The sequence below is a fragment of the Drosophila eugracilis genome, unplaced genomic scaffold (assembly GCF_018153835.1).
Source record: "Drosophila eugracilis isolate 14026-0451.02 unplaced genomic scaffold, ASM1815383v1 contig_2154, whole genome shotgun sequence".
Classification (NCBI taxonomy): Eukaryota; Metazoa; Arthropoda; class Insecta; order Diptera; family Drosophilidae; genus Drosophila; species Drosophila eugracilis.
This window is the reverse complement of record NW_024573038.1, coordinates 7721392-7737271: the sequence shown is the minus strand read 5'-3', so window position 1 is coordinate 7737271 and position 15880 is coordinate 7721392. Positions and strand designations below refer to the sequence as shown.

At 44.8% G+C, this 15880-nt stretch overlaps 2 protein-coding genes across 3 annotated transcripts; both read left to right on the top strand.

Moving 5' to 3' along the window:
* Positions 1-149: 149 nt before the first annotated feature.
* On the top strand, positions 150-3564 carry LOC108114446 (aldo-keto reductase family 1 member B1). 2 transcript variants are annotated; one of them, XM_017225445.2, is made up of 6 exons: positions 150-315; positions 1788-1930; positions 1992-2475; positions 2539-2747; positions 2930-3128; positions 3428-3564. In XM_017225445.2, the coding sequence occupies exons 1-5, from the start codon at positions 247-249 to the stop codon at positions 2970-2972; spliced, it is 948 nt and encodes a 315-aa protein (XP_017080934.1). In that variant the 5' UTR covers positions 150-246; the 3' UTR covers positions 2973-3128; positions 3428-3564. The 2 variants fall into 2 exon arrangements, with proteins under 2 accessions (XP_017080934.1, XP_017080933.1); XM_017225444.2 differs by lacking the exon at positions 2930-3128.
* Positions 3565-3905: 341 nt separating this feature from the next.
* Positions 3906-15260, top strand: LOC108114736 (serine-rich adhesin for platelets). The gene is made up of 3 exons (XM_041818294.1): positions 3906-10537; positions 10706-12018; positions 12289-15260. Exons 1-3 carry the CDS (start codon positions 3998-4000, stop codon positions 15176-15178), a joined length of 10743 nt encoding a protein of 3580 aa, XP_041674228.1. The 5' UTR covers positions 3906-3997; the 3' UTR covers positions 15179-15260.
* Positions 15261-15880: the final 620 nt, after the last annotated feature.

Genomic DNA, 15880 nt, shown 5'->3' with positions numbered 1-15880 from the left:
ACAAATTTGTACCCAAATTTTAATTTTTAAACATAACTGATGATCACCCAGCTGTTTTTTTCGTTATAATAATGCAGCCCTATTCCGAAAGCTTTTTAGAATTTCGGACAAGCTTTCGGTCTTTATAAATGCGGCAATCAGCTGGGTGGAATCGTTCAGTTTGTAAAAAAGCGGCCATCAAGAGGTGCCCAATTGTATATTTTAAATATTTTTAAATCCTAACTAAGTAAACAAAAAGAAAGTGAAATGGCTGTACCGAATGTTAAATTCAACAACGGCAAGGAAATCCCAATCATTGGTCTGGGAACCTGGGGTGTAAGTAGAATACTTAGTAACTGCACTAATCAATTTATAACATTTGCAAAAATATTGCATTTGTATTTGTGGGTTCCGATAGCCGGGTAGTTTTCCGCTGCCCACGACTTCCCGGCTTTTTTTTGTCTACTGATGCTTAAAAAAATAGGGGATAAAATTAACACGCGTCATTTTGCTGATAGTTTGCCGGCTATATTTTGTCGGTCATTTTATTTATACATTCCCATACATCGAAATGTTATATATTTGTGTGGGTGTGTCGAATCTAACAGACTTGGTACAAAAATAACTTATATTTCATAGCGTTTATGCTAATTACTAGTACACTTTCACACAAACACAAAATGATATATGGTTTGAAGATCTTCACGACCTTTTTGCCAAGGTGACCCTTTTTACCTTCTTTTAACTGTGGAAACTTTTCGCAAATATTTGCCACATCACTACTTGATATTCCCCACAAAAATTCGAATATTTAGGGCACCTAGTTACTAAGTTCTGGAAGTATTACCAGCTAACAGTATTTGATAATTTCCTTATCTTAAGTGGGAGATTTCTTTACAAGATTGCTTCAGTTTTATAAGAAAGATTTTAAGAAATATGGGTATGGGTTTGTTCTGCGAATATTCATTAAAGACACGCCCCTCTTAATTCAAACCGTCAAGGTAATTACAATTTCTAATGGAAAAGCTGTATATTAGATTACGTTGGGAAAGTCGCTGATAAGCCGCGTTTAATTAGCAAGGGTATTATAAGGGTATTTTCTAATAGTTCTTATCTGCTTTAGTTTAGGTACACTATTTGTAGAACACAAATATAGGAGGCTTGCTACTCAACCCATAAATTATGTTGTGTCTAGTTTCCGTAATATTTACGCATTATGTCCAAATTAAATAAAACCTTTTCACCTTTTTGTGAAAGATTGCGCAAAATATAAATCATACATTTTTTATTAGATTTTAAAAAAGATGACATAAATAAAAATACATCCGTTTAGCATTTTCAGAAATAGTCCCTTATGAAATTCACGTGCTTAAGTCAAATATACATTTTAGTGCTCTGAACTATTTATGATATTTCTAAGTACAAGTTTAAGATGCCGGTAGCCAAGGGGGCTGATAAGTCAAGTGTCAGATAGGCAAACACATAAACTTTTGATTTCCTTATCACGCTCCTCCTAACTGAAACCTTGCTCGACAACGAATTGCGAAATTCCGTTTAGAGCTTCGAATGTTCTATGATGACGTACTGATGTATGATGTAGATAAGTTCTCAAAGACCTTTCTTTCCTATTCACTATATTACTTCCAAAAACTGTCTGCTGAAAGATTAGAAACCAGGAATATTATAGAAAAAAAAAATTTAATTCACCTTTAAATACAATAGGGGATCAATAAATATTAATTTCCCTTGACAATTTTGTTACCATATTTAATTCAATTTAATATAATATTATTTATTTTTGCTTCTAGAGTCCCAAGGGAGAAGTCACCGAGGCTGTAAAAATCGCCATCGATGCCGGATACAGGCACATTGACTGTGCCTACGTCTACCAAAATGAAGATGAGGTCGGAGATGGTGTTGAGGCCAAGATCAAAGAGGGCGTTGTCAAGCGGTAAGTCCAAATCATAATTCGTTTTTCTTAGGATTCTGGTATTAACTTTGTTATTTTTTAGTGAGGATCTGTTCATCACTAGCAAGCTGTGGAACACTTTCCATCGTCCGGATCTGGTCAAGTCAGCAGTTGAGAATACACTGAGTGCCCTAAAGCTGAAGTACCTTGATTTGTATCTTATCCACTGGCCGATGGGCTTCAAGGAGGGCTGCGAACTGTTCCCTTCCGATAAGGACGGTAAGACCCTGTACTCACCGGTCGATTATGTTGATACTTGGAAGGCCATGGAGAAGCTGGTGGAAGAAGGTCTGGTCAAGTCCATTGGTGTCTCTAACTTTAACAGGAAGCAGATTGAGCGCGTGCTTGAGGTGGCCAAAATCCCACCAGCAACCAACCAGATTGAGTGCCACCCATATCTGACCCAGAAGAAGCTGATCGATTTCTGCAAATCGAAGGATATTACGATCACCGCCTACAGTCCCCTGGGTTCCCCCAACCGCCCATGGGCCAAGCCTGGTGACCCGGTTATCCTGGAGGAGGCTAAGGTAAGTGTTCTCTTTTATGTTTATAAGGTTGTATTTATCTAAATTTTTATTTTACACTTTCAGATCAAGGAGATTGCTGCCAAGAAGAAGAAGACTCCTGGACAGATTCTCATCCGTTACCAGGTTCAGCGTGCCAACATCGTTATCCCCAAATCTGTGACCAAGGATCGCATTGAGTCTAACTTCCAAGTCTTTGACTTTGAGCTGACACCCGAGGAAATCCAAATCATCGAGAGCTTCGAGTGCAACGGTCGTCTGGTGCCCCTGCTCAAGTAAGTTGATCCCCTCTTTATTTATTTACATTATTTATGAAACCGGAGCTTAAATTTGTTTAATTCGAAACTGAAAGTGGATCATTTTCGGATTATATTTCGATATATATACGTCTTATGTTTCCTTTGATTCAAACTTTCTATAACTATTAAAAATCGCCTCTTTACTTATTTTTATTTAGTGAGGCTAGCCACAAGTACTATCCGTTTCACGATGAGTATTAGGCTATAAGAAATGGATATCTGCCAGTTATGAAGTAATGAAGAAGAATTCCTATAAATGAGAAATTATTCCTATTGAAAACTGAACCTGAAACTCGAACAAGAAAAAGATTCAAAAAGCGATCTACAGATCTATATAAACATGAACATGTGTTTAACGTATGTTTTCATAATTTTCAGCGAATACGTGTTTTTATTTCGATTATTTGTGTTTATTTAAGCTTGATTTAGTCTATTTTTTTATTAGTTTACCCTTTCCTGCTTGTGTTTTAACATACTTTATTTGCTTTGTTGTATAATTAAAACACATTTTGGAGCTTGAAAATAGTTTTAGTTTTTCACAGCTAACACAATGGTCCTAAAATATTATTTGCGTTTCAACAGCTCAAACTAGATGTTTACATAAAAACCCAATTATATAAAAAAAAGTAATAAATATTGAATTTTAATGTTTACAGCCACTTTGGTCACCCCCACCACCCTTTCGAGAAGGACGAATACTAATAGAAGGCACAGTGCACAGTTCAAACTTATAATTTCTTGCATAATCATTAAATCTTTAATCGTATGAATAAAAAAAAAAAAACAAAAATTACGTTTTGGCTTTCTTACACATTGTCTTCAACATTTTCGGAGTTCTGGCTGGTTAAATAAAGCTATTGTTCAAAAAATCGGTTAATGCACCTCTGACGTATAATTTTGACACGAGCGAACGTTTTACGTAAAGTCAAAATATCTAACAAGTGTTTAAGCCAAGCTAAGAACAAATATTTTGCACAGTTGTTTCTTTAATAGATATTTACTTTGACGTATAGTATAGTTCAGACAATTTGCTCAGTTTTTGTATATTTCATTAGGACAATAGAAGTACCAAATGTTCTTAAACAAATAAAATTTGCAAGCTAGACAAGCATCTACGCAAATAGCCAAAAAATAACAAGACCCCAAGCCCCAAGGTATAAAAGGTTTCGAAATTTAAATTTGGCCAACAGATCTAATTGATCCGACTCCCGGTTTTTTGGAGGATCATGCGCTTGTTTCTCGTCGCGCTTTTTGCCGCTTATCTAGCCCTCGCAGCGGCCCAATCCGAAACTAAATCAGTTACTGCGGTGGCCACCAAGGATATTAAGGCTCAGCCATGTTGTGAAAGTGTTCGACAAACTCTAATTGAAATTCGAAAGGATATACGCCTATGGCTGCTTGACAGACTTTTCGGAAAGTTGCTTCTTTTGCACGACGGAGAACTGCTCGGAAATCCAAATTATGTGAATTGTGCCAACGGAAAAAAACAACTAGCACTCTCCGATGAGAGTTCTAAAACAACAACACAAGGATCAAATCAAGACTCTGCTTTCAATGGAAGCTCTTCTAAGACTTTGTCCACAACCACCACTACAACCACCTCGTCTGATCCAGTCGAAGAAGCTACTAAAGGAACCTCTTCGAATGCTGCTGGAAACTCCAGCCAGTCCTCCTCCACGTCAACCACAACTACAACGACATCCTCTGATGACGGCCAATCCAGCAGCTCATCTGTCCCAGTCGTAGAAATCACTCAGGGATCGAATGGTGATGGAAACTCAACTAAGACCTCGTCCACAACCACCACTACAACCACCTCGTCTGATCCAGTCGTAGAAGCTACTGAAGGAACTTCCTCGAATGCTGATGGAAACTCCAGCCAGTCCTCCTCCACGACAACCACAACTACAACGACATCCTCTGATGACGGCCAATCCAACAGCTCTACCCCAGTCGTAGAAGTCACTCAGGGATCGAATGGTGATGGGAACTCAACTAAGACCTCGTCCACAACCACCACTACCACCACCTCGTCTGATCCAGTCGTAGAAGCTACTGAAGGAACTTCCTCGAATGCTGATGCAAACTCCAGCCAGTCCTCCTCCACGACAACCACAACTACAACGACATCCTCTGATGACGGCCAATCCACCAGCTCATCTGTCCCAGTCGTAGAAGTCACTCAGGGATCGAATGGTGATGGAAACTCTACTCAGACTTCGTCCACGACCACCACTACAACCACCTCGTCTGATCCGGTCGTAGAAGCTACTGAAGGAACCTCTTCGAATGCTGCTGGAAACTCCAGCCAGTCCTCCTCCACAACAACCACAACTACAACGACATCCTCTGATGACGGCCAATCCACCAGCTCATCCGTCCCTGTCGTAGAAGTCACTCAGGGATCGAATGGTGATGGAAACTCTACTCAGACTTCGTCCACACCCACCACTACAACCACCTCGTCTGATCCAGTCGTAGAAGCTACTGAAGGAACCTCTTCGAATGCTGCCGGAAACTCCAGCCAGTCCTCCACAACAACCACAACTACAACGACATCTTTTGATGACGGCCAATCCACCAGCTCATCTGTCCCAGTCGTAGAAGTCACTCAGGGATCGAATGGTGATGGAAACTCTACTCAGACTTCCTCCACAACCACCACTACAACCACCTCGTCTGATCCAGTCGTAGAAGCTACTGAAGGAACTTCCTCGAATGCTGCTGGAACCTCCAGCCAGTCCTCCTCCACGACAACCACAACTACAACGACATCCTCTGATGACGGCCAATCCACCAGCTCATCTGTCCCAGTCGTAGAAGTCACTCAGGGATCGAATGGTGATGGAAACTCTACTCAGACTTCGTCCACAACCACCACTACAACCACCTCGTCTGATCCAGTCGTAGAAGCTACTGAAGGAACTTCCTCGAATGCTGCTGGAACCTCCAGCCAGTCCTCCTCCACGACAACCACAACTACAACGACATCCTCTGATGACGGCCAATCCACCAGCTCATCTGTCCCAGTCGTAGAAGTCACTCAGGGATCGAATGGTGATGGAAACTCTACTCAGACTTCGTCCACAACCACCACTACAACCACCTCGTCTGATCCAGTCGTAGAAGCTACTGAAGGAACCTCTTCGAATGCTGCCGGAAACTCCAGCCAGTCCTCCACAACAACCACAACTACAACGACATCCTCTGATGACGGCCAATCCACCAGCTCATCTGTCCCAGTCGTAGAAGTCACTCAGGGATCGAATGGTGATGGAAACTCTACTCAGACTTCCTCCACAACCACCACTACCACCACCTCGTCTGATCCAGTCGTAGAAGCTACTGAAGGAACTTCCTCGAATGCTGATGGAAGCTCCAGCCAGTCCTCCTCCACGACAACCACAACTACAACGACATCCTCTGATGACGGCCAATCCACCAGCTCATCCGTCCCTGTCGTAGAAGTCACTCAGGGATCGAATGGTGATGGAAACTCTACTCAGACTTCGTCCACAACCACCACTACAACCACCTCGTCTGATCCAGTCGTAGAAGCTACTGAAGGAACCTCTTCGAATGCTGCCGGAAACTCCAGCCAGTCCTCCACAACAACCACAACTACAACGACATCTTTTGATGACGGCCAATCCACCAGCTCATCTGTCCCAGTCGTAGAAGTCACTCAGGGATCGAATGGTGATGGAAACTCTACTCAGACTTCCTCCACAACCACCACTACAACCACCTCGTCTGATCCAGTCGTAGAAGCTACTGAAGGAACTTCCTCGAATGCTGCTGGAACCTCCAGCCAGTCCTCCTCCACGACAACCACAACTACAACGACATCCTCTGATGACGGCCAATCCACCAGCTCATCTGTCCCAGTCGTAGAAGTCACTCAGGGATCGAATGGTGATGGAAACTCTACTCAGACTTCGTCCACAACCACCACTACAACCACCTCGTCTGATCCAGTCGTAGAAGCTACTGAAGGAACTTCCTCGAATGCTGCTGGAACCTCCAGCCAGTCCTCCTCCACGACAACCACAACTACAACGACATCCTCTGATGACGGCCAATCCACCAGCTCATCTGTCCCAGTCGTAGAAGTCACTCAGGGATCGAATGGTGATGGAAACTCTACTCAGACTTCGTCCACAACCACCACTACAACCACCTCGTCTGATCCAGTCGTAGAAGCTACTGAAGGAACCTCTTCGAATGCTGCCGGAAACTCCAGCCAGTCCTCCACAACAACCACAACTACAACGACATCCTCTGATGACGGCCAATACACCAGCTCATCTGTCCCAGTCGTAGAAGTCACTCAGGGATCGAATGGTGATGGAAACTCTACTCAGACTTCCTCCACAACCACCACTACCACCACCTCGTCTGATCCAGTCGTAGAAGCTACTGAAGGAACTTCCTCGAATGCTGATGGAAGCTCCAGCCAGTCCTCCTCCACGACAACCACAACTACAACGACATTCTCTGATGACGGCCAATCCACCAGCTCATCTGTCCCAGTCGTAGAAGTCACTCAGGGATCGAATGGTGATAGAAACTCTACTCAGACTTCGTCCACAACCCCCACTACAACCACCTCGTCTGATCCTGTCGTAGAAGCTACTGAAGGAACCTCTTCGAATGCTGCTGGAAACTCCAGCCAGTCCTCCTCCACAACAACCACAACTACAACGACATCCTCTGATGACGGCAAATCCACCAGCTCATCTGTCCCAGTCGTAGAAGTCACTCAGGGATCGAATGGTGATGGAAACTCTACTCAGACTTCGTCCACAACCACCACTACAACCACCTCGTCTGATCCAGTCGTAGAAGCTACTGAAGGAACCTCTTCGAATGCTGCTGGAAACTCCAGCCAGTCCTCCTCCATAACAACCACAACTACAACGACATCCTCTGATGACGGCCAATCCAGCAGCTCATCTGTCCCAGTCGTAGAAGCTACTGAAGGAACCTCTTCGAATGCTGCCGGAAACTCCAGCCAGTCCTCCACAACAACCACAGCTACAACGACATCCTCTGATGACGGCCAATCCACCAGCTCATCTGTCCCAGTCGTAGAAGTCACTCAGGGATCGAATGGTGATGGAAACTCTACTCAGACTTCCTCCACAACCACCACTACCACCACCTCGTCTGATCCAGTCGTAGAAGCTACCGAAGGAACTTCCTCGAATGCTGATGGAAACTCCAGCCAGTCCTCCTCCACGACAACCACAACTACAACGACATCCTCTGATGACGGCCAATCCAACAGCTCTACCCCAGTCGTAGAAGTCACTCAGGGATCGAATGGTGATGGAAACTCTACTCAGACTTCGTCCACAACCACCACTACAACCACCTCGTCTGATCCAGTCGTAGAAGTTACTGAAGGAACTTCCTCGAATGCTGATGCAAACTCCAGCCAGTCCTCCTCCACAACAACCACAACTACAACGACATCCTTTGATGACGGCCAATCCACCAGCTCATCTGTCCCAGTCGTAGAAGTCACTCAGGGATCGAATGGTGATGGAAACTCTACTCAGACTTCGTCCACAACCACCACTACAACCACCTCGTCTGATCCAGTCGTAGAAGCTACTGAAGGAACCTCTTCGAATGCTGCTGGAAACTCCAGCCAGTCCTCCTCCACAACAACCACAACTACAACGACATCCTCTGATGACGGCCAATCCACCAGCTCATCTGTCCCAGTCGTAGAAGTCACTCAGGGATCGAATGGTGATGGAAACTCTACTCAGACTTCGTCCACAACCAGCACTACAACCACCTCGTCTGATCCAGTCGTAGAAGCTACTGAAGGAACCTCTTCGAATGCTGCCGGAAACTCCAGCCAGTCCTCCACAACAACCACAACTACAACGACATCTTCTGATGACGGCCAATCCACCAGCTCATCTGTCCCAGTCGTAGAAGTCACTCAGGGATCGAATGGTGATGAAAACTCTACTCAGACTTCGTCCACAACCACCACTACAACCACCTCGTCTGATCCAGTTGTAGAAGCTACTGAAGGAACCTCTTTGAATGCTGCTGGAAACTCCAGCCAGTCCTCCTCCACGACAACCACAACTATAACGACATCCTCTGATGACGGCCAATCCACCAGCTCATCTGTCCCAGTCGTAGAAGTCACTCAGGGCTCGAATGGTGATAGAAACTCTACTCAGACCTCGTCCACAACCACCACTACAACCACCTCGTCTGATCCAGTCGTAGAAGCTACTGAAGGAACTTCTTCGAATGCTGCTGGAACCTCCAGCCAGTCCTCCTCCACGACAACCACAACTACAACGACATCCTCTGATGACGGCCAATCCAGCAGCTCATCTGTTCCAGTCGTAGAAGTCACTCAGGGATCGAATGGTGATGGAAACTCTACTCAGACTTCGTCCACAACCACCACTACAACCACCTCGTCTGATCCAGTTGTAGAAGCTACTGAAGGAACCTCTTTGAATGCTGCTGGAAACTCCAGCCAGTCCTCCTCCACAACAACCACAACTACAACGACATCCTCTGATGACGGCCAATCCACCAGCTCATCTGTCCCAGTCGTAGAAGTCACTCAGGGATCGAATGGTGATGAAAACTCTACTCAGACTTCGTCCACAACCACCACTACAACCACCTCGCCTGATCCAGTTGTAGAAGCTACTGAAGGAACCTCTTCGAATGCTGCTGGAAACTCCAGCCAGTCCTCCTCCACAACAACCACAACTACAACGACATCCTCTGATGACGGCCAATCCACCAGCTCATCTGTCCCAGTCGTAGAAGTCACTCAGGGATCGAATGGTGATGAAAACTCTACTCAGACTTCGTCCACAACCACCACTTCAACCACCTCGTCTGATCCTGTCGTAGAAGCTACTGAAGGAACTTCCTCGAATGCTGCTGGAAACTCCAGCCAGTCCTCCTCCACAACAACCACAACTACAACGACATCCTCTGATGACGGCAAATCCACCAACTCATCTGTCCCAGTCGTAGAAGTCACTCAGGGATCGAATGGTGATGGAAACTCTACTCAGACTTCGTTCACAACCACCACTACAACCACTTCGTCTGATCCAGTCGTAGAAGCTACTGAAGGAACTTCCTCGAATGCTAATGCAAACTCCAGCCAGTCCTCCTCCACGACAACCACAACTACAACGTCATCCGCTGATGACGGCCAATCCAGCAGCTCATCTGTCCCAGTCGTAGAAGTCACTCAGGGATTGAATGGTGATGGAAACTCTACTCAGACCTCGTCCACAAGCACCACTACAACCACCGCGTCTAATCCAGTCGTAAAAGCTACTGAAGGAACTTCTTCGAATGCTGCTGGAACCTCCAGCCAGTCCTCCTCCACGACAACCACAACTACAACGACATCCTCTGATGACGGCCAATCCAGCAGCTCATCTGTCCCAGTCGTAGAAGTCACTCAGGGATCGAATGGTGATGGAAACTCTACTCAGACCTCGTCCACAACCACCACTACAACCACCTCGTCTGATCCAGTCGAAGAAGCTATTGAAGGAACTTCCTCGAATGCTGATGCAAACTCCAGCCAGTCCTCCGCCACGACAACCACAACAACAACGACATCCTCTAATGACGGCCAATCCAGCAGCTCATCTGTCCCAGTCGTAGAAGTCACTCAGGGATCGAATGGTGATGGAAACTCTACTCAGACCTCGTCCACAACCACCACTACAACCACCTCGTCTGATCCAGTCGTAGAAGCTACTGAAGGAACTTCCTCGAATGCTGCTGGAGCCTCCAGCCAGTCCTCCTCCACGACAACCACAGCTACAACGACATCCTCTGATGACGGCCAATCCAGCAGCTCTACCCCAGTCGTAGAAGTCACTCAGGGATCTAATGGTGATGGGAACTCTTCTCAGACCTCGTCCGCAACCACCACTACAACCACCTTGTCTGATCCAGTCGAAGAAGCTATTGAAGGAACTTCCTCAAATGCTGATGCAAACTCCAGCCAGACCTCCTCCACGACAACCACAACTACAACGACATCCTCTGGTGACGGCCAATCCAGCAGCTCATCTGTCCCAGTCGTAGAAGTCACTCAGGGATCGAATGGTGATGGAAACTCTACTCAGACCTCGTCCACAACCACCACTACAACCACCTCGTCTGATCCAGTCGTAGAAGCTACTGAAGGAACCTCTTCGAATGCTGCTGGAACCTCCAGCCAGTCCTCCTCCACGACAACCATAACTACAACGACATCCTCTGATGACGGGCAATCCAGCAGCTCATCTGTCCCAGTCGTAGAAGTCACTCAGGGATCGAATGGTGATGGAAACTCAACTAAGACCTCGTCCACAACCACCACTACCAATACCTCGTCTTATCCAGTCGAAGAAGCTACTGAAGGAACTTCCTCGAATGCTGCTGGAACCTCCAGCCAGTCCTCCTCCACGACAACCACAACTACAACGACATCCTCTGATGACGGCCAATCCACCAGCTCATCTGTCCCAATCGAAGAAGTCACTCAGGGATCGAATGGTGATGGAAACTCTACTCAGACTTCGTTCACAACCACCACTACAACCACCTCGTCTGATCCAGTCGTAGAAGCTACTAAAGGAACCTCTTCGAATGCTGCTGGAAACTCCAGCCAGTCCTCCTCCACAACAACCACAACTACAACGACATCCTCTGATGTAGGCGAATCCAGCAGCTCTATCGGAGCGTCAGCGCCGGTTGTAAAAGTATCTCAGGGAGCTCAGGGTAATTCTGGTCAGTTATCCCCCTCAATCGGTAAATCCACTACATCATCCAGTAATGGAAGTGATCTACCAAGTGGCTCATCCTTAACAGTAGATCCCTGGAAAGTTGTGAAGGGCGGTAAATCAAGGTCTAGTTGGTCGAAAACCACAAAATCCTATTCGTCGAAAACAGGCAAGGTTCCCAAAGTAAATAGTAAACCAAAGACCAGCTCTAGCGAATCTACGACAACCATAACGACGAGCTCATCCTCTACGCCTCAGATCGGATACTCCTGGTCTAGTTCATCCAGGAAAACTTCAAACGGTGGCAGGTCTAAGAAATATTGGACGAAACGGTCGACCTCAACATCACGAAAAAATAGTTATTCTGCTGATGGAGCAGAATCGTCTGGCTCGGTAACTGATAATGCAGTTGATGCCATCCAAGGAAATGGATCAATCGATGATGCCAATTCTAGCCAGTCATCTACTAGTACAACAACTTCCTCAGCCAGTAGAAGCGATTCTTCTTTGCCTGTAGCAGATGCCAGTGTTGTCCCACAAGGCGGCAAATCCAGCTCAACCTCGAATAAAACTACTAAAACTTATTCTTCGAAGACTTCTAGGCTGCCTAGGTCAAAAGGACAATCAAACTCCAGTTCTAGCGAATCTACAACAACTGTAACGACAAGCTCTTTCTCGACACCACAGGTCAAACGGTCAACTTCTACTGTCACCTCCACCAATGGTAGTGATCAGTCCAGTTCAACTTTACCTGCTGTAGATGCCAATGTTGTAGTTAACGGTGGCAAATCTAGCTCAACCTTAACTAAAACCACAAAGTCTTATTCCTCAAAGAGCTCAAAAGTTCCCAAGTCTAATGGGCAATCAAGTTCCAGCTTTAGTGAAACCACAACAACCACAACGACAAGCTCTTCTTCGACCCCTAAGGTGAAGCGTTCCTGGTCGAGTTCATCAAAAAAATCTTCCAATGGTAAAAAATCAAGAAAGACTTCTTCGACTACGGCAACAACGACTTCTTCAGGCGATAGTGAAACCAGGACATCATCAGACCCCCTTGCAGAAATCACACAAGGTAGTCCTTTGAACGACGATGAAAGCTCAAATCAGGTCACCACAACAACGATTACCTCTGAAAGCCTAGTTGGCGCATCGTCTTCCCCTGTTGTTAAAGTAACAAAGAAAAGTTCCGTAAGTAAAAGAGGAAAAGTCACGAGATCTTCAACAACAACAACTACTACCACCACTAATGGTAGTGATCAGTCAAATACCGTGGCTCTTCCTGTCACCGTAGTATCTAATGGCGGAAAATCCACCTCAAAATCGTCTACGACAACTACTACAACGTCCACCAAAGGAAGTAAAACCTCTCTGCCCGAACATGGAGCCAGCATTTCGCTTAATGGCGGAAAGTCAAGCTCGACATCTTCAACGACAACCACAACAAAAACATCCACTAAGGGAAGTAAATTGTCAGATATCCTACCAGAAGTTGATGCCAGCATAGCGGTTAATGCCGATAAGTCAGACTCAACATTGACTAAAATTGCCAAGATCTTTCCAAAGATTGGAGTTTCTCTGAAGGGCGGAAAGTCAAGCTCAACATCGTCCACGAAGACTACAACAACATCGTCTGATATCCTTTCACTACCGAAAGTTGACGCGAGCATTTCGACTAATGGCGGAATCTCAGGATCAATATTGTCTAAGACCGAAAAGATTGGACTGTCTCTGCCTGAAATTGATGCAGGAATTTCACTTAATGGCGGAAAATCTAGCTCAACATCTACAACAACAACCACAACAACATCTACTAAAGGAAGTAAATTGTCAGATATCCAACCAGAAGTTGATGCCAGCATAGCGGTTAATGCCGATAAGTCAGACTCAACATTGACTAAAATTGCCAAGACCTTTCCAAAGATTGGAATTTCTCTGAAGGGCGGAAAGTCAAGCTCAACATCGTCCACGAAGACTACAACAACATCGTCTGATATCCTTTCACTACCGAAAGTTGACGCGAGCATTTCGACTAATGGCGGAATCTCAGGATCAATATTGTCTAAGACCGAAAAGATTGGACTGTCTCTGCCTGAAATTGATGCAGGAATTTCACTTAATGGCGGAAAATCTAGCTCAACATCTACAACAACAACCACAACAACATCTACTAAAGGAAGTAAATTGTCAGATATCCAACCAGAAGTTGATGCCAGCATAGCGGTTAATGCCGATAAGTCAGACTCAACATTGACTAAAATTGCCAAGACCTTTCCAAAGATTGGAATTTCTCTGAAGGGCGGAAAGTCAAGCTCAACATCGTCCACGAAGACTACAACAACATCGTCTGATATCCTTTCACTACCGAAAGTTGACGCGAGCATTTCGACTAATGGCGGAATCTCAGGATCAATATTGTCTAAGACCGAAAAGATTGGACTGTCTCTGCCTGAAATTGATGCAGGAATTTCACTTAATGGCGGAAAATCTAGCTCAACATCTACAACAACAACCACAACAACATCTACTAAAGGAAGTAAATTGTCAGATATCCTGCCGGAAGTTGATGTCAGCATAGCGGCTAATGGCGGAAAGTCTAGCTCGACATCCTCAACGACAACAACATCCACTAAGGGAAGTAAATCGTCAGATATCCTTTCGCTACCGGAAGTTGACGCAAGCATAGCGATTAATGGTGGAGTGTCAGGCTCAACTAAGATTATACCAAAGATTTCTCTTCCAAAAATTGATAGCGGAATTTCGCTCAATGGAAGAAAGTCAAGCTCAACATCCTCAACAACAACTACTTCAACATCGACCAAAGGAAGTAAACTGTCGGATACTCTGCCGGAAATTGATGCCAGCATAGCGTTTAATGGTGGAAAATCAAGCTCAGCATCGACTAAAACCTTAAAAACGTATATTTCAAACAACTCAGAAGTTCCCCAGTCAAGTGGGAAGTCTAGTTCTACTTCAAGCAAAACTACATCTACAACCATTACGACAAAAACATCATCGGAACCTAAAACTGAAACTAAATACTCCTGGTCTAGCTCGTCAAAGAAAACATCAAATCCCATTCGCTTGACTGTGCCTTCCATCAATGCAGGCATCTCTGTTGGCGGCGGAGACTCAACGAATTCTTGGTCGAAGCTGATTAAAAGAAGTACCACTGATGGTGAGACAAACCCCAGTGATGGTTCATCTCTTTCCGGTTCTATTATAGGTGCAGTCGAATCTCGAGGAGCACAATCCTGGTCCCAACGCTCAGGATTCCCCAGTGGCAGGTCTAGCGCCCAGGCATCTCCCGAAATTCAATTACGGCTATCCCGAGGCCAGACCATTAATGATGAACAGTCGCAGAACTTAAATTCCTGGAGGGCATCTCAAGACAACGGAATCGTGAATAATGGAGCCATATCCGTAAATGGCCAGAATTTGGCTGGATTGGAGAGTTCTAGTGACGCAACTACTATCCAAGGTGGCTCTGGGAGCGCAACCGGACAGTATCCCTACTGGTGGGGCAATGGACGTTGGGTGGGCGTTGGAGCCAGACCGAGCTGGCGATATGGATGGCGTCCATATGGAAGCGGATGGGGCGGTTGGAGCAATCAATATTAAAGTTGGTCTGTGTAAATGGATAAGGCCAGAATAAAGTGGCTTATGACTTTATAAGATTGTAAAATATATGCATACGAATATTATAAAATAGTTTTATTTTTGGGATAACGACAATTAAGTGTTAGGAAACATGTCAGCCATATATATTGGATATTAGTAATACCAATTTTTAACCAAAAATATCAGTTCAATAAATAATCTTTATTACTTTTTAAGGTAGTGCTTCTTCTTTTTTTCGGTTTTAAAACAAATTTATTGTATATTTAAACAATGAGAAGGATGTAAAATATTTATTCCGCATTTTTACATTGGATTCGTTGTGTATTTTTATTTATTGGAAAAGGAGAAATTAGAAAGAATTTTAGAAGAAAAAGTAAAATTTGTTTCCACTAGTGCTGCTGTTGAAAAACTTTATAAAATCCGTCCAGGACCATTGCGGGACTGAAGGAGATTCAGTCGAGGTTTCGGGGGCTTCAGTAGTTGTGGAACCTTGGGCGTTGGCGCATGATAATGCCACCAGTACCACCGCAAAAATAACAAATAAAACCTCTGCCTTCATGTTTCGGTAAAATACTCGTAGGGACTAAAATATTAATAAAGTGCTTTGGGGTTTTATACCATCTGAAAAAAGTCTAATGTTGATCTCCGACTGCAAATATTTGCGCATATGTTTTAAAGCTTAATTTCTAACGACGAAGAGTC

Excerpts from the sequence above, each read along its gene's own strand:
- LOC108114446 (XM_017225444.2), top strand. The coding sequence starts at position 247 with ATGGCTGTACCGAATGTTAAATTCAACAACGGCAAGGAAATCCCAATC. Across the intron at positions 1,931-1,991 it reads AAAGAGGGCGTTGTCAAGCG|TGAGGATCTGTTCATCACTA; the intron begins GTAAGTCCAAAT and ends GTTATTTTTTAG. Across the intron at positions 2,476-2,538 it reads TTATCCTGGAGGAGGCTAAG|ATCAAGGAGATTGCTGCCAA; the intron begins GTAAGTGTTCTC and ends TTACACTTTCAG.
- LOC108114736 (XM_041818294.1), top strand. The coding sequence starts at position 3,998 with ATGCGCTTGTTTCTCGTCGCGCTTTTTGCCGCTTATCTAGCCCTCGCA. Across the intron at positions 10,538-10,705 it reads CCACCTCGTCTGATCCAGTC|ACCTCGTCCGCAACCACCAC; the intron begins GTAGAAGCTACT and ends AACTCTTCTCAG. Across the intron at positions 12,019-12,288 it reads GATGATGCCAATTCTAGCCA|TGATCAGTCCAGTTCAACTT; the intron begins GTCATCTACTAG and ends CACCAATGGTAG.